A 19,198-nucleotide genomic window follows, 5' to 3' on the forward strand; every position below is an offset into this window, starting at 1 on the left:
AAACTAGAAACCAGTCACAAGAAAAACACTAAAAAACACACAAAGACATAGAAGCTACACAACATGTTATTAAACAATGAATGGGTGAACAACATAATGAAGGAAGAAATCAAAAGGTACCTTGAAACTAATGAAAATGAGGATACAACAATCCAAAATCTGTGGGATACTGGGGAAGCAATCCTAAGAGGGAAATTTGGAGAATTATAGGTCTATCTCAAAAACCAAAAAACAAAAAACAAAACAAAAAATAAAACAAGAAAAAGCTAAAATAAGTGATTTAACTTCACACTTACAGGAACTTGAAAAAGAACAACAAAAAAGCCCAAACTGAGTAGAAGGACAGAAACAATAAAGATTAGAGCAGAAATAAAGGAGATAGAGTAAAAAACAAAAACAAAACGATACAAAAGATCAATAAATCCAAGAGATGGGTTTTGAAAAGATAAACAACATTGACAAACCTTTAACAAGACTCATGAAGAAAAAAAAAGAGAAAGGATTCAAATAAATAAAATCATAAATAACTTGTGGTCAAGATGAAGGCACAGGTAGACATGCTTTGCCTCCTCATGCAACTACAAGAATTACAACTAACCTGAAACGAAAAACACCCAGAACTGCCAGAAAATCTAACTGTATGGAAGTCTGACAACCAACGATTTAAAGAAGCCATAGTCATCCAGAGGGGTAGGAGGTGTGCAGACATGGAATTGGGGCAAAGAGGACACAGTGTGGTGCTAAGAGGCAGCAGCATAAAGGGTTGTCCCATATTCAGGTATGGTAGATAAAAATTCGGAGGGATACCTTGGAGTGAGCAATCCCAGCCCCAGGCCAGACTGCACAGCCCAGGGTTGCAGCACTGGGAAGATAAGGCCTCATAACTTCTGGATGTAAAAACCAGTAGAGGTTGGGATGGTGGAAGATATGGCCGGTTTCTCAGGAGAGTCCATCTAAAGGGCCCACACAGAATTAAAATATACAAAAACCCACCCACTCTGGGAATCACCACAAGGGCAACACATAGCAGGGTGCCAGTCACATCAGGAAAATGGGTGAGGTGACTGGAAACAGGGTGAGTGCCGGGCAAATCTCCAGAAGCCAGGCAGCGGCACTATCCACTTTCCAAACCCTCTCCCCATTCACAGCCTCAAAGCCACGAAGCAGGTTGCCCTGTCCGGGCAAATACCTAAGTCTCTACCCCATAAAACTCAACAAGTACACTAAGACAGGGAGTCAAAGCAGCTCTACCTAATACACAGAAACACAAGGAAGCTGCCAAATTGAGGAGACAAAGAAATATGACGTAAATGAAAGAACAGAAAAAACCCCCAGAAAAAGAACTAGATGAAATGGAGATAGCCAACCTATTACACATAGAGTTCAGAACACTGGTGATCAGCATGTTCACAGAACTCACTGAGTATAGCAAATATATAAGGGAAGAAATGAAGGCTGCACTAAGTGAAATAAAGAAAAATCCACAAGGTACCAAGAGTAAAGGGAAGGAAGCCGGGATTCAAATCAACAATTTGGAACATAAGAAAGAAATAAACATTCACCCAAAACAGAAAGAAGAAAGAAGAATGAAAAAAACAAAAACAAACACAAAAACAAGGATTGGCTTAAAAACCTCTGGGACAACTTTAAAAGTACCACATACTAATCATAGGCATGTCAGAAGGAAAAGGAAGAGCAAGAAATTGAAAATTTATTTGAAAAAACAGTGAAGGAAAACTTCCCATATTTGGCAAAAGAAATAGATACCAAGTTTAGGAAGCACAGAGTCCCAAACAAGTTGGACCCAAAGAGGACCATACCAAGACACATCATAATTAAAATGCCAAAGGTTCAAGATAAAGAGAGAATCTTAAAAGCAGCAGGAGAAAAGCAGAGTTACCTACAAAGGAGTCCCCATAAGACTATCAGCTGATTTCTCTAAAGAAACTTTGCAGGCAAGAAGTCACTGGCAAGAAGTGTTCAAAGTGATGAAAAGCAAGGACTTACAACCAAGATTACTCTATCCAGCAAAGCTATCACTTAGAATGGAAGGGCAGATAAAGTGCTTCCCAGACAAGGTCAAGCTAAAGAAGTTCATCATCACCAAGCCATTACTGCATGAAATGTTACAGGGATTTATTGAAGAAAATGAAGAGCAAAACTATGAACATTAAAATGGCAACAAATTTGCAACTATCAACAACTGAATATAGAAACAAACAAACAAAGCAAACAAACAGAACAGGAAGAGAATCATAGAGCTGGAGATCATTTGGAGGGTTATTAGCTGGGAGGGGGGAGGGTAGAATTGGGGAAAATGTTCGGGAATTAAGAAGCATAATTGGTAGGTACAAAATAAGACAATGGGATAGTTTTCGAAATGGAGAAGCCAAAAAACTTATATTCATGACCCACTGACATGAAGTAAGGGGGGGAATGCTGGAGGAAAGGGGGTTACAGAGCCGAGGGCAGCAAAGAAGGAAAAACTGGGACAACTGTAATAGTTTAATTAATAAAATATACACAAAAAAGGAAAAATAAAAGAAATGAAAGAAGAGAAATAACAACTGACACCAAAAAAATACAAACGACTGTAAGAAAATATTATGAATAATTATACGCCAACAAACTGGACAATCTCTACGAATTGGAAAAATTCTTAGAAACATACAATCTTCCAAAAATAAACCAGGAAGAATCAGTGAATCTGAATAGAGAGATTATACCTAATTAAATCAAAGCAGTAATTTAAAAATTTCCAACAAACAAAAGCCCTGGACCAGAGAGCTTCATAAGTGAACTTTATCAAATATTCTAAGAAGAACTAACACCTGTCCATCTCAAACTATTTCATAAAATTAAAGAGAAAAGGTTCCCAAACTCATTTTATGAAGCCAGCATTATCCTAATTCCAAAACCAAATAAAGACATTACAAAGAAAGAAAATTATAGGCCAATATCCCTGATGAACGCTAAAATCCTCATGAAAACATCAGCAAACTGAATACAGCAATGCATCAAAAAAATCATACATTATGATCAAGCGAGATTTATTCTGGGAATGGAAGGTTGGTATCACATTTGCAAATCAACAAATGATTCACCACATAAACAAAATGAAGGATAAAAACCACATGATCATATCAATAGATGCAGAAAAATCTTTTGATAAAATTCAGCAGCCATTTATGATCAAAACTCTCAGCTAAGTGGGAAGAGAGGGAACATACCTAAACAAAATAAAGGGCATATATGACAAACCCACTGATAGTATCATACTCAATGGGCAAAAATTACAAGCATTCTCCTTAAGACTGGAACAAATACAGGGATGTCTGCTTTCTCCTCTCTTATTCACCATAGTACTGGAAGTCCTAGCCATAGCAATCAGACAAGAAGAAGAAATAAAAGACATCCAAATGGGAAAGAAACAAGTAAAACTCTCTTTATTTGCAGATGACTTGATACTGTACATAGAGAACCCTAAAGATTTAACCAAGAAACTACTAGATCTGACAAAGGAATTCAGCAGAATAGCAGGATACAAAATTAATATCCAGAAATCAGTTGCATTTTGTTATGCCAACAATGAACTAACAGAAAGGGAAATAAATAAAAAATCCCATTCACAATTGCTTCAGATGAATAAACTAACCAGGAATAAACCTAACCAAGGATATAAAAGACCTGTGCTTGGGAAACTATAAGACACTGAAGAAAGAAATTGAAGAAGATACAAATACGTGGAAGGACATACTGTGTTCATGGATAGGAAGAATTAACATCATTAAAATGTCCATACTACCCAAAGCAATCTATACATTCACTGTAATTCCTATCAAGATTCTAATGATGTATTTTACAGAACTAGGACAAATATTTCAAAAATTTATATGGAACCGCAAAAGGCCCTGCATAGTAACAGTGATCCTAAGAAAGAAGAAGAAAGTTGGAGGAATCACAGTACCTAATATCAAACTATACTATAAAGCCATAGTAATCAAAACAGCTTGGTACTGGCATAAAAAGAGAAACATAGATCAATGGAACAGAATAGAGAGCCCAGAAATAAACCCACACCTTTATAATCAATTAATATTCAACAGAGGAAGCAAGCAAATACAATGGACTAAAGATAGTTTATTCAATAAATAGTGCTGGAAAAATTGGACAGATATGAGCAGAAAAATGAAACTAGATCACCTTCTTACACCACATGCAAGAATAAATTCAAAATGGAAGAAAGATTTAAATGTTAGACCTGAAACCATAAAATTCCTAGAAGAAAACAGAGGCAGCAAAATCAGACAATGCTTGTAGAAGTTTTTTTTTTTTTTTTATAAGCACATCTAACGCCCAAATCTTGGCTTTTTTTTTTTTTTTTTTAACAAGGTTATTTTATTTTTTATTTTAATTTTACTTTATCTGTTTTTAGAGAGAAGGGAAAGGAGAAAGAGAGGAAGAGAAACATCAATGTGTGGTTGCCTCTCAAACGCCCCCAAGTGGGGATCTAGCGTGCAATCTAGTCATGTGCCCTGACTGGGAATCGAACCAGCGACACTTGGTTCACAGGCCGACGCTCAATCCACTGAGCCACAGAAGCCAGGGCCAGAAGTTTTTTTTTTTATCAGATATATCTCCCCAGGCAAGGAAAACAAAAGAAAAAATAAACAAATAGGACTACATCAAATTAAATTTTTTGCATAACAAAGGAAATCATCAACAAAATAAAAAGACAACCCACAGAATGGGAGAACATACTCGCTGATACATCTGATAAGGGGTTAATATCCAAAATTTATATAGTACTTACAAAACTCAACATCAAAAAAACAAACAACCCAATCAAAAAATCAACAGAGGACCTAAATAGATACTTCTCCAAGGAGGACATACAGGAGGCCATTAGCCATATGAGAAGATGCTCAACATCACTAATCATCAGAGAAATTCAAATTAAAAGCACAATGAGACACCATTTCACTGTCAGAATGTCTATCATCAATAAATCAACAAACACATGCTGGTAAGGATGTGGAGAAAGGGGAACCTTTTGCACTGTTCGTGGGAATGCAGACTGGTGCCGCCACTCTGGAAAGTAGTATACAGATACCTCAAAAAAATTAAAAATGTGTCTGCCTTTTGACCCAGTGATCCCACTTTTGGGAGTATATCCCAAAGAACCCAAAACACTAATTTGAAAGAACATAAGCACCACTATGTTCACTGCAGCGTTATTTACAATAGCCAAGATATGGAAGCAGCCCAAGTGCCCATCAGTAGATGAGTGGACATTTACACAATGGAATTCCACTTGGCCATAAAAAAGAAGAAAATTTTACCCTTTGCAACAGTATGGATAGACCTGGAGAACATTACGCTAAGTGAAATGAGCCATCAGAAAAAGACAAATACCGTATCATTTCACTCATATGACGAATCTAAAAAACAAACTGAACTAACAAGCAAAACAGAGACAGACTCAGAGATGGAGAGCAGTTTACAGCTAGTGAGGGGAGGTTGTTAGTGGGTAAAGGGATTGAGCAAAAAGGAGAAAGGACTCATGGACATGAACAACAGTGTGGTGACTGCTGGGAGTAAGGGACTAAATGGGAATGAAAAAAATACAATAAAAATTAAATTTAAAAGATTTATAGGTAAAGAATGTTTAAAAGGACAAACTTCAAGTTATAATAAGATAAATAAGTTATGGGAATATAATGTACAGCATGGTGAGATAGGTAATAGTACTGTATTATATATTTAAAAGTTGCTAAGAGAATAAATCTTTTAAGTTCTTGTCATAGAAAAAACTTTGTAACTACGTGTAAAGATGGATGATAACTAGACTTACTGTGATCATTTCACAATATATCAAATCATTGTAGTCCTAAAACTAACATAATGTTACATGTCAGTTATATCTCAATTAAAAAGGATATACATATGTAAAAATCTGGATTCTCTGGGGGGAAATGGGTGCTTGGCTAACACAAGGCTCACATCTTGCACAATCACAACAAGCTGGAATTAAAGGTGGCTGCCTCTACAAAGCACGTGGACCCTACTTGATGATAGTTCTCTCTCTCCTATTATCTTAACACACTTCACTCACTTTATTTATATCTGCTTGGCTCATATAGCATTAGGGTTAGGTGCTATAAGGGGTTTGAATAGTACTTTGTAAAACTATAAAGCGATGTATATTAGTTGATGGTGATACCACTGCTCAAGATCACACTCCGTTATCAACGGAGTTGCAGCTAGAGCTCAGGTCTCTTTGACAGTCAGTTTAGTGCTATTTCTACTGTACCACACTGCTTCATACAAACAAGAAAACAAGACACCGACAGTTACAGAATGGAAATTCCTATATTTGAAGAAAAAGACACAGCAATGAAAATACTTCGGCTTAGAATAAGTAAAACTAACAATGTAGTATAAGTGAATTCTCTCTTTTTCTTTCCTCCTCCCCTTTCACATTTCAACTTATGCCCAAAGGTGGATAAATGTGTCAATGAAAAGAAAGCACAGAATTGCTTTGCTAATGATAAGGGAAATAACTGATTTCATGGCTAGAAAATTCCAAACTACAAAGATGAGTCCTGAAGTGAAGGTGAAAGTAGAGATTAAGCTGAGGAAGTAGAGGCGATTCCAGGGGTGAGGACAGTAAATGGAAAATGCTTTACATCCAACTCCTTTCAAATAAATCTGGATGCCATCAGCAGGAAAAGTCTAGCTGATCTTAATGTTCGCAGTGGTTTAGAGGAAGAAATACACATAGTGAATATTTAATATATAAAAGTCTAGACTTGCAGGGGGATAGGATAATTTAAAAAGAGATTAACATTTGAATCTGACCAAGGTAATAAGGGCTGTTAAATCACTAAATACTGACTGAATTGTGATCTTACTCTGTCAGCTTCTAAATATTGTAACTAGACAAAAGGTTTTCACCTTCTATGGCCACAAAATAGTAGCCACTGTCAGGAGACAATGTCACAGATGACAGCAGAGAGGGTGACATCTGTGTCTATAGCAAATACGGGAGAAGGTAGGCACTGTCAACTGCAACATAAAAGGGCTCCCCCAGCAATGCCTACATAAATGTTTCCTGAGGACTGTCTACGCTCAGTCAAGCAAAAGCTGGCTGGCAATATAAATGTGTGGTGAACAAATGGATACTTGAAGGCTCTCAAAGGCTGGTCTCATGATCAAGAACTTAAATTGCTAAGTGAAATGGAAAAATGCCTATGAGATTTTACTTTCCACAAACAGCTTCTGTGGCATTCAAGGTACTTTAACACTTGCTACTTGTTTTCCTTTTGTTCACTAACAACTCAGGAGCTCCTTGTAGCTTTACTCATTACTATTCTTCTATAGAATGAAATACAGTTTTGTTGTTCTCTCTCCAAGTTTAGATGTTACTTTTAAACTAGTTTTAATACTATAATGAATGGTTTCTTCCAGTTGTTCCAGAATTGGTGACCAGGGGCCAAAGTTGGACACAAAGAAGCTAAGCAAGCCACATTGTAAAGAAAGTTTACTAAGAGGCGGCAGAAAAAGTAGCACTGTCCCTCAGTCCAATTCCTCAGCACATGCCTTTTTTGGATTGAGACTGGTGTGAGGATGATGCTAAAACTGGTAGAATAAAGCTCAATGCCATGGAGAGTATGAGGTATGTCCAGAAGGTATCCAGCCATGTACTAGGAGAAATAGAGACATTATTGAAGAAGATATAAGATGCAAGAGACATTGTACATAGGACAATGATGCCTCAGTCCCTTCAGGCACCTTGGGACCTCACACCATCAGCTGCCCTGCGTATTTCCCTGAATCTCACTGATGGTCTGAAATCTCTTCCTGTTCAAAGGTGATTTTAGTTTTGGGAAAAGCCACAAGTCACAGGGTGCCAAATCTGGGCTACAGGGGGCTGAGTCACTTGGGTGATTTGATGTTTCACCAGAAGACTCTGCATGAGACACGATGCATGAGCAGGTGCGTTGCCAATCAACAGCTTCATCACAACGTGTGGCCTTCTGAATCATCCAAATAGTTTCCATGGAGGAATGTTCAGGCTCAACACAAAAACTGATGCAGATGTGTTGCTCTAGTTGCTCAGTCATTTTGAATGCAACAGCTACACAGTACACACACTCATTCAATGGCATCTCCTTCCCCCACTGACTAGTACAATGAAGTCATTGCTCACGCATGTGCATTCCAGCCCACTGTCCTTGGCTGCCAGGTTACAGCAACGATGTGCAAACCATTCTCCCTATATTAACAATGGCTGGACTTTTCCCAGACAGACCTTGTATATATTCATGCACAGAGGGTTCCCTTTGTCTAAGCTAAGTGAGATGGGCTCAAAGAGAATGAAATCATAAAGTCTGGCTGTGAGTACAAGAAAAGGAGATTGGGACCAGACATGGTGATGTGCCTTGTGCTTATCCGAGGAGGAGAAAACACAACTGATGCGAGATGGCAGGATGGACAGAGATGTACTGAGGCACACCGTATAGTCTCACCACTGGGCATGGCCAGAATGGATGAGTTTCCTGTGCGTCAAGTAACATTAAAGAAAGCAACCAGGCTTGTTCTTTTGATTACTACTCTGCCTCTAGAGGGTCAACGTTGGCCCAAGAAGCAGAAATTAAAGTACTGCAACAGCAGCAGATGACCCCAAAACCAAAGGAGATATAAGAGAGAGGAACAAAAGAGAACAGAACTTGCCCCTTTTCTACTTTATGTGAGCTGAGGTAGCAAAGAGATGAAATGAGTTGTGTTGTTGTCTGACCTGCTTCCTGAGGTAAGAGATTTAAATAGTTTTAGACTTTAATATAAATATGAAATCATACAGTATGCATTTTTCTATGTCTGGATTCTTTGGTTCAGTGTTTCTGAATCTCATCCACGTTGTTGTGTGCATTTGGAGTTCATTCCTCCTTACTGTCGAGCAGTATTCCACTGCGTGTATATCCCTCGGTACGTTTATTCATTCATTTGTTGTGGTAGCCAACCTTCAAGCCAGCCTGCAATTATCCCCATCTCCAGTTATTCAGCCATTGTGTTGTTTCCTCCCATACTGTGGAGGACTGGTCTATGTGATCAGTCAAATAAGGCAGGTGTAATGGTACATCACTTCTCAAACTACATTATAAAGCACATTGCAGCTTCCATCTTGGTGGCTGTCTTTCTCTCTCTCGAATCCTATGCTCAGGGAGAAGCCAGCTGCCATGTCCTAAGTAATCCTCTAGAGAAACCTAAATGGCGTAGGGCCAAGAGCCACATGAGAGAATTCTGAAGTGATTCCTGCAGCCCCAGTCAAGTGTTCAGATGAATGTAAACCTGGACACGGGCCTGACTGCAAACTTGTAAGAGACCCTGAGTCAGAGCAACTAGCTGAGCTGCTCCCAGGTTCCTGAGTGTGTAAGATGGTGTTTGTTGTTTTAAGATACTAAATTTAAGGTAATATTTATCCAATAATAGATAACTAATAGATTTTGGTAACGGGGGATGAGGTATTGCTGTAACAAAATGTAAAATGTGAGAGTGGCTTTGGAATTAGGTAGTGGGTAGAAGCTGGAAGAACTGGAAAGATTTGAGGACAGTTACTGAAAACCAAATGTGCCTTAAATAGACTGTTAGTAGATATGCGGGCTTTGAGGAAGCTGCTAGTGGGGTCCTAAAGGGCAGTGTCATGTAGTGCCAGAACTTTTGCCAACATCGCCTGCTGTTATGTGAAAAGTAAAAAAATATATCTAATAAACTAAGTGATCTAGTTAAGGAGACTTCCAGTCAGAGCTTTGAAGTTGTATCCTGGTTCCTTCTTCCTTCTTACATTTGAAGAGAAAATGGACAGATGAGGTCACCCCAAGGACAGATTGACTTGGTCCTTTTACGTTTATGGGACTTCATAAACAAAGCCTAAATGTAGTATTTTTTACAAACTTCCCTACATGTATTATAACAAATGGCAATTGAAAAAATTGGGCCAAAGTATCACACAACATATTAACTAAATTAGTCAATACTTGACCTGAAATAATCATCCTTGGTGATGCACTTCGCTTTGATAGTTTATTTGTCAAAACTATGAAGTCTCCACTGGAAATCATAGGTATAGACTACCTTAACTATGCAGTTTATTTCAGGATGTCATCTTAAGGTCAAAATGTAATAATAAAACAGTCAACAAAGTAGACTCTACATTCATATTCCTTAAATATTTGGGTCTTAAATTCCTGCCTCCATAAGAATATTTAGTCCTCCGTTGATTCAGAAAGTAGGGAAGGAAAAGGGAATGGAAGACTGCAAATGAAACCGACTAGATATGGCTTTCTCGGGCTCACCATTATAATAGAGAATAATGGCAACCTAAGACTTTACATTATGTATGTGGCTTTAAAGGCTGATCCTCCATTTCTGTTGGCAACAAGCTTCCATAAAGAATTTCATTCATAAGGAAAAGGCTTTAGAGGAACAAGTAGCATACTGAAATGTCTATTTTGTTGACTAGTTAAAAGGATTTTTTCATATAACTTTTTTTTCTTTTAGGCAAAGAGAACGATAAGTCCAAAATGCTGACTTCCATTAAATTGGGTCATATTAGATAATAAGTAACATCCTCACACTATTTTAGCTTTGTTCAGAAACAACAATAAGTTGGTAAGAATCCAATAATTTACTGAGCTTCAACTTGGTAGTCCTAAACAGGTGGGTCAGAGCCTGAGGCTAAGGATTTGAAACCTAAATCTGAGTATTAAAAAAAATGTATATGACCCATACTTTCATTCTTTAGAACAATGTTGAGCAAGTTCTTCCTAATAAGTAATAAGTTCCCCATCAGTGAGAGAAAATCACATTTTTATACACAAAACAATAGATTTACATTCTTTACTCAAAACTATGAGATAGGTAGAGAAAGACATTTCAAACAAAATAAAATGATTTGAACTTAGCTTGCTTAGAATGAATATTAAAATTGCATTTTCTTTCATAGAAACTATGATAAGAAACAAAACAAAACATGTGTACCAAAGTTGGAGTTGTAACATGGAATAACATTTTGTTTTTGTAACCCTTTGTACCAACCAAAGGGAATTTAATGAACTTCCAAAAATTTATTCTCCTTTGGGCCATGAATAAGCATGAGAAATCTTAGTCCAAAGGAAGATTTGGAAAGTTCCAAGTGCTCAGAATGGTTATGATAAAAGTGCCTTTTCAACCATAACTTCATTTAGCATATCAGGCTACCAAAACAGACAGTAGAAGTCAATGTTATGAGGAAAAGACAGATGACCATATTTGTGTTTAAAGGTGAGCCAAGGGTCAGCCATATACCATGTGAGAATAAAGGCCTAATGTCAAAATAAGAAAGGTATTAACCTATATACACATTCTACTCACTAAAAACAAGGGAGTAAAATAACCCCAAATAAAGGAAGCAAAGAGAACAAGCCTGAGTGAGATATGTGGACAGGGCACTGACTACTGTCATTACCAGTAACCAGCATTCTAACAGGGATGAGGAAGTCTGAATGTATAAATGTGGCTTTACAGATGAGTGAGTGTATCCTAAGCTAGACTACAATAAGCAATTAATGCCTTGATATTACCTTCTATGAAGTGGAACCACACTAATAATGTGTTCCTTACAGGACATCTTGCTAGAAATGGATGACAGAATGCTCAACATTACAGATACCCAAAAGTATGTAAATAAAAGATGTGAGGCTTTCCTGATTTTATAAAAAATCTTTTTAAAACTGAATTTTTGGTGTCAATATCATCATAGATTTCCCGAGAGATGTCTTAATACCTCATCAATGAGCATAGTTGAGATCCTAGAGGAAAAGGTAGAGATTCATAGCTTTAATGCTGACAATACTTTTCATAATAATGACTATGAGAAATTAATATTTGAGAAAAGGTTAAAGCCTAAAAAATTGTATGTGATGTAATTCAGAAGAAGCTATTGATTTTTTAAAAGAGCAACCAATCAAAATTTTGGACTTTTCATTATAAGTTAATTAAATTATCTACTTCATCTTACTTAGACCTAACTTTGCATTATCTTCTTAAAGAAAGCAGAGTACTGATGATTGAAGGAGACTGGACTTGGGGTGGTGAAGACACAATACAATATAGAGTTAATGTATGATGAAACTCCATACCTGAAACATATATAATTTTATTAACCAATGTCACTCCAATAAATTCTTGAAAAAGTATAGCATTTGCCTATGGAACTCAAGTGTTGAAAAGTTCATATGAATGCCATCATATAGTGCTAAGTTTCCAGGGTAATCTTCGATCATGAAAAAATAGTATTTCAGAGGGGATTACTTCAGATTATTTTTAATTAATTAGTTAAAAAAATATTTAATTTATTTACTTTCAGAGAGAGGGGAAGAAAATGGGAAAGAGAGAGAAAGAAACACTGATATGTGAGAGAAACATTAATCAGTTGCCTCTCCTGTGTGCCCTTACCAGGGATGGAACCTAGACCGGGAATCAAATCAGCAATCTTTTGCATAGAGATGTTTACTCCATAGGCAGAGCAGCCCAGATTGTTTTTTAAAAGTATAATAATTTTCTATTTTGTTTTCTTCAAAAAAACAAAAAAACAAAAAAAAACCCATTTTTGAAAAGCACTCAAATTAATGCAGTCTGAATCTCAAGTGGGTGGTCACTATTCTTTAAGAACAAATGTTGAACCAATACCCTGAAACTATTCTGACTGATTGCTCTCAGATAAAGATGGTAACTGCTCACTATTTTGTGTATGTCATGTTCACAGGTGATGAAGGTTTAGCGATTTCAGAACTTAAGCAGATGATTCTCTTAACCCCAGGTAAAGGTCAAGCAGACTGGCCAGACAGGCTACTTCCTGGATAGCAGGGTTAGAACATCTCTTCACCATCCATAGGTAAGGATCCAGGGGATCAAAGTCTCCTCTGTAATCATTCTGAATTTGAACAGTCTCAATATACTCAGGGAGGTCAAAGTTTATGGGAGGCTGGCTGCTAGCTAGGTGTTGCTTTTAGGAGTGATTTGCAGACTGCTCAGAGTAGACATAATGTGAAGCATGTTTAGTCCTGAGAGAGTACTGCCATCTCTAAAGACATAAAAGAAACTGAATTACGAGGAGGGACCCCCCAAAACCAGAATTATCTACCGGAGGGCAGGCCCCTTGTAGTACAGCCTTGCCCCACTAGGTGAGTGTTCTAGGAACCCATCTTTACCAGTGTACCAGCTTGCGTTGTTGTGAGAGGCTGCGTTTGACTTCAGTGATTTTTTTGAGGACTTTTTCAACGTGTTTGCCCGTTTCATATATAATGGAATACTTCTCAGTCATGAGAAATAAATGAAATACTCCCAGACAGTTTCTGAGAGGGCAGATATGTGAAACTTGACATGGAATGGAGACAGAAAAACAGTTAGGAAAGACTCCTAAGAACTACATCATTTTTCTCCATACACAGGTCACATCAATACAGAATATTCAAGGCATATAGTTAGATGTAAGATGTTAGGAATTTTTCAGCAACTCATTTTTAACATTATAAATTCATGGATTAATTAATGTTATTAATTCTCACCTAATGAAAACATACAGTCTTACTAGGCAAGTAATCAAAAGCCACTGTGAATGAGATACAGTATTCTAGTCTGCTAGACATTTTATTCTATTTTGTTCTTAAGGTGGAGGGACCATGAACTCCTTATATCATAAGTCTGTATTTTCAGGCCTAACTACTACTTAAGAGAGCTAATATTGCTAAGTATATATACTCACAAACGAGTGAAAGCTTTTCCTCAGTAATATCCTCATATTTTATATTATCAGCTGCCCCCCTTTACTGAGGTATAATCGACAAATACAAGTTGTATATATTGAAAGTGCACAATGCGGTATTTTAATACTGTATGTATACATTGTGAAATGATTATCACAATGAAGCTGACATTTTCATCACCTAAAATACCTTTTATTTTTTTTGTGGTGAGACCACTTAAAATCTACTCTCCTAGTAAATGTCAAATATACAATACTGTATATTAACTGTAGCCACCGTGCTGTCCTTCAGACCTCTAGAACTTTTTCATCTGTGTAACTGACACTCTGTACCCTTTGACCAGCATCTCCCTACATTCCCCACCCCTTAGTCCAGGGCAATGAGCACTCCACTCACATTATCATCTTTTATAAACCAAATTTCAGTCTTGAACTTTTGGACAGATGTCTTTTATAATAAGCACATTCTTTCTGCTTTATGTAACAGGCATCCAAATATTGGATGATGTCCTCTTCTTGTGACACATTATTTTAGGACATTGAAAAGGTTTCTTTCACTTGTAATGAGCAATGGGTTGGTTGTTTCTGTTGGTCATCCATCTATACTATGGAAAAAGGACATCTTTTGGTATTTTCTCACCAAAGTCAGACACATAAATAAACATAAAGTCTACTTTTAAGCAGTTTTAACATTAGTCTACAGAGAAAATATCTTAATTGTATAAATATGGATTCTTGCTAATGTGAACATTAAATATTATGCCAAAAATGCTATCAATTGATGACTGATTACCCAAAATAGAAAAAAAGAAATTCCTTCCCTTGAAAACCTCTTTCTTAGTCTGATTACTCCAGACAGAAGAGCAAATCTGGGCAGCCAAAGTACACAGAAAATGGGACTGAGAACGCAGGGGATGATGCTGGAAGATGGGAATGGCCAGTAAAGAGCATTAAATTTAGATGCAGAAGGGACTCAGGTTTAAAAATTCATCTTTGTCTTTATTTTCAAAGAAGAATCGTCCCCCCGTTTTTAAATCATGATAAGATATACATAACATAAACTTTACCATTTTACCTATTTTATTTTTTATCCTTACCCAAGAACATGCCTATTGATTTTAGAGAGGGGAAGGGAGGGAAAAAGGAGGAGAGAAACATCGATGTGAGAAATATCGATCAGTTGCTTCTTTTTGAATGGGACGATGCTCCAAGCAACTGAGCCATACCGACCAGGGCCCATTTTACCCATTTTTAAGTGCATAAATTCTGTCCATTAAGTATTTTTACACCAACGTGTAAACATCAAAGGACAAAATTTAGCTTTTATTTTCATGATCAAAGGCCTTACAGAAATTAATAAATCATTAAATTTGGAAAAGGGCAAAACTTTGCTTTTACCTTTAGAGCTTACCCAGCCCTGAATAACTGAAAAACATTTAAATAAAATATACTTAGTGCCTTCTATAGTAGGAATCTAATTGGTTATAAAAATTAAGCCTTTTTCATCTCAAATGATCATAATTACACTAATTTCATCCACAGAAGACTTGTGACATTTTCTAAACTAGTCCTCTTACCAAAAATTCTCTGCATTTTCTAGACATAGCCAGAGATTTGTAAAGATGAAAACTCTGCTTATTAAGATTAACTATGCAATATACAGTATATACACAATTCAATATACAGATAATGCATCATAGCATTGTACCCTTGCAACCTATATAATTGTATTAACCAATGTCATCCCAATAAATTAATTTAAACAAGGACACATGGACCAGACTGACAGCTTGCCAGAGGGGAGGGGGGACTGGATGAAAGAAGGTGAAGGAATTAGTCAAAGAACGTACATGCATGACACATAGTCACAGACAACAGTGTGGCGATGGCCAGAGGGAAGGTGGGACAGGACTGGGTGGAGGTGGGCAAAGGGGGAAAAATGGGAACATCTATAATAAGTGTCAACAACCACCACAAAAGACATAAAAGTCCTTAAAAAAAAAAAAAAGAAAGAAAATTAAGTAAATACAAAGATCAGATGTCTAATATGAGACACTTAAACACAAACTGGCAAGGACATGGGTAGGAAATGGTGTGAAAGCTGGTCCCCAGAAACCCTCTGGCATTTAATTATACCTGTTGCTTGAGCTGCTGCACCAGACGATCCTTCTCCCGCTTTAGTGCAGCCACTTCCTCCTGAGTCTTTTTCTTAGAGGATGAAAGCTCCAAAAGAGCTATATTGGCATCTTTTTCACTAATGGCAGCCAGAAGAGCTTCTTGCCTGCAAAAGAAAGAAAATGCCAAGGCTTTCACTTAATCCTCAAACAATTCTTTGAAGTTCCTATTGTTATTACACACATTTTATGGGTGATGAAACTAAGGCTTAGTGAGTTTATATAGCTTGCCCATGTTCACAGCTGAAGTAAAGGATGCAGCCAGGAATCCCATTCAGGTTTTTCTTATTCTAAGTATCTTCATCATGTGGTTATACAAGCATCTCAATAGAGTTCCTACATATATTTAAATTTGAAAAGTAAACAAAGCTAATAATTTTTTAAAGCAAGAATACAGTATTCCCTCACTTATCACAGGTATTACGTTCTAGACCCCTCTCATCGTGATAGATGAAAATCTGCAAAATAGGAACCTTACATTCATTTTAGTATTTATATATATTTTAAGGCTTTATAAACCTTTCCCACACACTTATAAACCATTCCCAGTCCCTTATTAACCTTTCCCACTCCCTTATTAACCGTTTCCATACTTTTATAAACACTACTTATGTTCTTAAACATATTCTACACTCTTAAACCTACGTAACTTTAACAACATATGTATACAGTACCGCAAAATCCTGCGATAAAGCAAAAAATCCGTGATAAATAATTAAATATATTTTAAAAAATCTCGTGATACAGTGAGGCCGCAATAAGTGAACCGTGATATAGAGGGACTACTGTAATCTTATCATCTCTATACTTTACCCATTTAGCTCATTTTTTGATTATCTATTTCAGTTGTTTTCATGTAAAATAAGGCATAAGTGAAACTGAAAATATTTTTATGTATAGAGTGTATAACAAATTGTAAATGTTAGTAAACAGGATTTAGAAAATCAGCCATCTGTTTCTGGGGCATTCTGAATGTCTATAATTCTTTTTATGTCATTAGTGCAAATTAAGTTTTAGTCATGGCTTTATTTGGCAATGATCTGCATGCTTTGAAACAATAATTTAAACTTTACAGATTCCCTGTGGTTTAGCTAACTACTTTTTGGTTAATATCCAGAAGGAGAAGAAGAGGGGATTTAGTAGGGAGTGAATATGAGGAATTTACAAAATAATCACATTGAAGGTAGTGAGCAATTAGTCTCATTGTCTAAAACACATTCAATAGGTCATCTTTCATGTAAGTCATCTGTGAGAAGACATTTGATTTACAGGAGCTATATAAGTGACCACGGCTTCTGACACAAGGAAATGCTGAATCTGAGAATGCACTACCCAAGTTTAACTTTGCTTCTGTCTTTGTTAAGACAATTATGCTTCATTAGCAGTCATATGGAAGAGGTTTAGTTAGCCACAAATTGGAAGACTATCTTTTGAATACTCTGACAAGGATATTCTGTGTTCTGGATGGGTAGATCTGGGGAACTCTGAATAAATGGAGGATGTAGATTAGTTTACATTATGGAAATGAAGATTTGTTTATTCTTTGCTGTTGGAAGGAAAGAAGATCCTCAATGACTTCAGTATAACTTTTCCACTGTCACCACACACTATATAATTCTAAGATATGGCAGATGGTATATTTCATGAAGCTTTACTCAACACCAAAAGGATAATGATAAGTCTAAATATATCCACTGACCACTTGAAAAAAATATGTTAAGTGGTGAAATGAGCTTAAAGGTGAAGGAGTTCAAGATGGTGTCACAACGCAGTTTCCTGCTGATTGTAATCATCTGTTCCTTTCCAGGAAGCTCAACGACTGCCACAGTTGAAATGAGAAATGTGCTTTCTCAATTAGGGTGCTGCATTTCTGTGCAGTGACTGTCAGAATTACACATTAAGCAGCAGGCAAACAAAAGATGAGTAAAGACAGTTTATCCTATTTAATCAGACTGAGCCATAAGCACCTTTGCTGAACGCATGTGCAAAGGTGATGGGATCTCAGTTCCATTCTATGCTTAAGGGAAGCATCATAATATAAAATAGTAAAAATTATTCTATATTGTTGAAGCTTCTTGACTGAATTCCAAATTCTTTTACAAATGATATACTTGGCCAGCAAGTGTGGTACAGTTAATCTCTGCAGTAAAATGTCACATTTCCAAACTGCAACAGGTGACAATTCAGATTTTAAAATTTTAAATACAGGTTGTGGCACTGGAGGCTGAGCCACTGGAATAATATCTCCTTAATAAGCTACATAATTTGTAGTCTTTTATGTTTTATATATAATCCGAATAGAAATTTTATGAACTTCTGGCCAAGACAGAGGCCTAGACAGACATGCTGCATCTCCCTCCACAACTAAGAAATACAGCTACTTCAAAACTAGAGACAACCAGAAGTTCCAGAAAATTGAGCTGCATGAAGTCCAACAAACAAAAATTTAAAGAAATACTCATCCAGACAGGAAGGAGGGGTAGAGCGAAGGAGAAGAGGATGCAGTGTGGTGGTGGCAATGGCGGCAGCAGTGGGCCAGTGGAAAGTGCAGTCATACATTACAAAAACTCGGGAGGAACACCTGGGGAGTGTCCCCAGCCCCAGACCAGACTGTGCAGCTCATGGTCCCAGCACTGGGGAAAATAAAGCCTCCTTGCTCTGTGAAAACCAGTGGGGTTTGGGGCAGAGGAAGAAACTGCCAATCTCTCAGTAGACTCTGCTTCTTTAAAGGGCGCCCCCATGGTCCTAGAACATCTGCAGACCCACCCACTCTGGGAACGATGGCCAGGACAACAGCTAGAGAGATACCAGTCCCATATGGAAGTGGGAGAAGTGCCTGGAAAGGGGGCAAGTGCTGAGCAAGCGGTACTATTCCCTCTCGGACCCCTCCCCTCCTAACAGCACCACAAGGTGGTGAAACAGGTCTCCCTGTACTAATGAACTCCTAAGGCTCTGCCCCTTACAATGTCACAGGTGTGACAGTACCACCTAAGACATAGAGGCAAACAAACACAGGAACCTGTCAAGATGAGGAGACAGAGAAGTATGGCCCAAAAGAGGGAACGGATCAAGGTTCCAGTGGGAGAACTAAGCGATGAGGAGACAGCCAACCTAACACATGAAGAGTTCAAAACACTGATGATAAAGATGCTCACAAGCTTGACAGATATGCGTGAGTACGGCAAACGCATAAGGGAAGAAGTGAAGGCTATGCTAAGTG

The 19,198-nt window shown here is 37.3% G+C and overlaps 1 protein-coding gene across 3 annotated transcripts in view; it reads right to left on the reverse strand.

Moving 5' to 3' along the window:
* The window catches only part of ERC1 (ELKS/RAB6-interacting/CAST family member 1), a 520,356-nt gene that overhangs the window by 110,334 nt on the left and 390,824 nt on the right, over positions 1-19,198 (reverse strand). For all 3 annotated transcript variants that reach the window (XM_090273801.1, XM_090273803.1, XM_090273802.1), the window contains one exon: positions 15,941-16,085. In XM_090273801.1, the coding sequence (XP_090129927.1) occupies positions 15,941-16,085 (145 nt within the window). The remainder of the gene's footprint in view (positions 1-15,940; positions 16,086-19,198) is intronic.

The sequence above is a fragment of the Furipterus horrens genome, unplaced genomic scaffold, assembly GCF_987537825.1.
Source record: "Furipterus horrens unplaced genomic scaffold, mFurHor1.1.pri manual_scaffold_4, whole genome shotgun sequence".
In the NCBI taxonomy this organism is placed as follows: Eukaryota; Metazoa; Chordata; class Mammalia; order Chiroptera; family Furipteridae; genus Furipterus; species Furipterus horrens.